The 2,500-nt window shown below is 44.1% G+C and overlaps 2 protein-coding genes across 4 annotated transcripts in view; one reads left to right on the top strand and one right to left on the bottom strand.

The window, feature by feature from the left end:
• LOC116049982 (keratin, type I cytoskeletal 13-like) overlaps positions 1-2,500 on the top strand; it is a 511,520-nt gene that overhangs the window by 412,522 nt on the left and 96,498 nt on the right. The gene's annotated exons all lie outside the window — the stretch shown is intronic.
• si:dkeyp-113d7.1 (uncharacterized protein LOC407709 homolog) overlaps positions 1-2,500 on the bottom strand; it is an 11,541-nt gene that overhangs the window by 7,834 nt on the left and 1,207 nt on the right. For 2 of the 3 annotated variants that reach the window (XM_031300036.2, XM_031300035.2), the window contains exon 2: positions 1-364. This exon is cut by the window's left edge and continues 166 nt beyond it. In XM_031300036.2, the coding sequence (XP_031155896.2) occupies positions 1-173 (173 nt within the window). In that variant the 5' untranslated portion in view covers positions 174-364. Of the gene's footprint in view, positions 461-2,500 lie in introns of those variants that run through there. The other variant, XM_035996658.1, reaches the window with a different exon arrangement.

Genomic DNA, 2,500 nt, shown 5'->3' with positions numbered 1-2,500 from the left:
CCCAGCTCGGCGGTGGCCAGCGGCTGGATCTCCGACAGGTCCACCGTGCCGATGGGCTCCAGCTCGCCGTCCTCCGGCTCGCTCTTCACGCACGCCAGCATCGCCAGCGGCTCCGCCAGCTCTGGCGGCGAGCCGCACTCCAGCCTCAGGCACTCCGCCTCCAAGTCTGTCATGCTCAAAAGGGGGGCGGAGCTACGCCTCCTCGCCTCGCGTTGCTTCAACTTTTGGAAAGTCCTTCCCGTCTTCCCCGAGTGTCTGGAAAATCCGGCGGCCCTAAGGGGGGGGCGGGGCTTGGCGGTGGGGGGGCGTGTCCCTGAGTGCGTCTCCTCTGTGATTTCACCACCCACGCCTGACTGGGACCAGCCTGCAGAGAGACACCCAAAGAGTTTGTGAAGATTTTAAACATTTCACATTTCTTTCTCCGGGAAATGAAGCTGCCTTCAAGTGCAGCTTGGAAACGTCAAGCTCTATAAACTGTGACATGTAAAGTCTGCTTGTGCTACAGTGAGGGGGGTTAAAAAACACAACAGCAGTGTTGTTCCCTCGGTTTGTGGAAGACTACGGTGTGTGGATTTGGTTAGGTGCCCTTCCTCAAGAAAATGTTACGTTTTTAAAATTTAATTTAAAAAAAAATGCAATTTCTCCAGTTTTGCGTCTCTTTTTCCCACATCATTTTGGACTGGTATTAATCACCATATCTGTGTCTGAAACATTGGCAAAGCTAGAGCAGATAATACATACGTAACACTCAAAAAAAAAAAAAAAAGCTTAAATAATACAAATACACGCAGCGTAGTCTTTTCACAAAGCGAGGGAGAACACCGGTGCTACGAGCAAGTGTTGCCAGATTAAAGATTACTTTTCCAAGCCAAAGACAAACAAAACCGCCCAAATTTGTTGCCGGTACAACAGACGCTCCACGCTCTGGAAACATTTCAGCAGACGGCCGATCCAAACGGACGCTTTCGCTTCATTCATCCCCCGGCTTGATTGGCGAGCAACGTTACAACATTCCCCGCCAGAGTTCATCTTTACCTGCATTCGGAGGGTGTCAATTTAAAGCCCTGGTCTCCCATGACACAAAGTTTGTCTGTCTGTCTCCAAATTTAAAGCCCTGGTCCCTCACAAAGTTTAGGACTTGACTGTGAAAAAGTGGAGTGAAGAACACTGATTTTGTTCCCCCGTCTGCTAAACATAAATATGATTTACACGCTGAAACAGATCCTCAGCTGCACGGTAATAACCCACTTTGCTTCTAGTAGACTTGTGCTCTGAAACAGAAATGCAAACTATGTTTCCCTGATGCTGCGTGTAGACGTGGTATATTCGATCAGCTGGAATGTTCAGACTTAGCATCCTGTCACAGAAGTTACACGGGACATTTAGCAAACAGTGGCCTCAAAAATCTAAAATTATATATAAATATATATAACTACAAAGCCATAAGGTTTACAGCAGCAGAGGGAGGAGACAGTTGTTTGTTTAACATCTGAAGTTTTTTTTGCATGGAGTTCTGTTTTCACCACAGCAGCACAAATATACTACTACCACTGGGGGAATGTAACTAAGTACTTTACTTAAAAAGGTAAATCAGTTGTTTTCAACCTGGACCCTATTTTCCCATGTGTTTGTGTCCAAGTGACTTATGGAAACAACAATTGTTTGAAACTGGCCCAGTATTAAGATTGAGCAGCCCCAAAAATCACCATGATTGAAGACCACCAGACTCCATGTAAATAATCAGCACTTTTAGCGTGTATAGAGCCAGCATATTTCCATATGTAAATGGGTGAATTAAGGGTTTATTTCAATCAAACCAGAGTGGTGATTGTTGGAACAGTGGAAAGATGAACCAAGATGGCTTTTGGTAGTTTTATTTTGTTTCTGTCCACTTTGAATGAAGTGTGTTTTTACAGTGATAAAACTACTAATTATTTACATGGAGTCTGGTAGGTTTGGTGATGGTGATTTCATGTTAAACTAAAAGGATCTTACTCTTTAACTAAAAGGTCTATCTCTGTAGGGATCCTTTCCATAATGTTGTCAGACACTTAGAATAATAATCTGTGTCTGTCAGCAGCAGCAACAACAGAACTTTTAGTGGACTCTAACAACATTAGTCCTGTAGGGTTACATTACAGCTTGGTTCTGGTTTAATACTGGACCAGTTTCACAGATTGTTGTTCCCATCAGACACTCAGACACACAAACATGACATGTACTTCAGACAGGGTTTGAATGCAGGACTTTACATTGCAGTGGCGTATTTCCACCGTGTAAACAAAAGTACTTTTTCTAAAGTAAATGCTGTGAATACTTCTTCCTGCAGCGGCCGCCCCGCACACACTCACTGTAAAGTTCAGCCTGTTAACCCTCAAAACTACAATCTGCACTTTCCTTAAAAAAAAAAAAAAAAAAAAAAAAAAAAAAACTACAAAAGAACAAGAGAACACGTTACGTTGTCTCTGTAACGGTTGCAGGCTCCGGCGTTGCTCCCCCA

The sequence above is a fragment of the Sander lucioperca genome, chromosome 21, assembly GCF_008315115.2.
Source record: "Sander lucioperca isolate FBNREF2018 chromosome 21, SLUC_FBN_1.2, whole genome shotgun sequence".
NCBI lineage: Eukaryota > Metazoa > Chordata > Actinopteri > Perciformes > Percidae > Sander > Sander lucioperca.
Note: the sequence above shows the minus strand (reverse complement) of the source record. Positions and strands in the feature narration are given on the sequence as shown.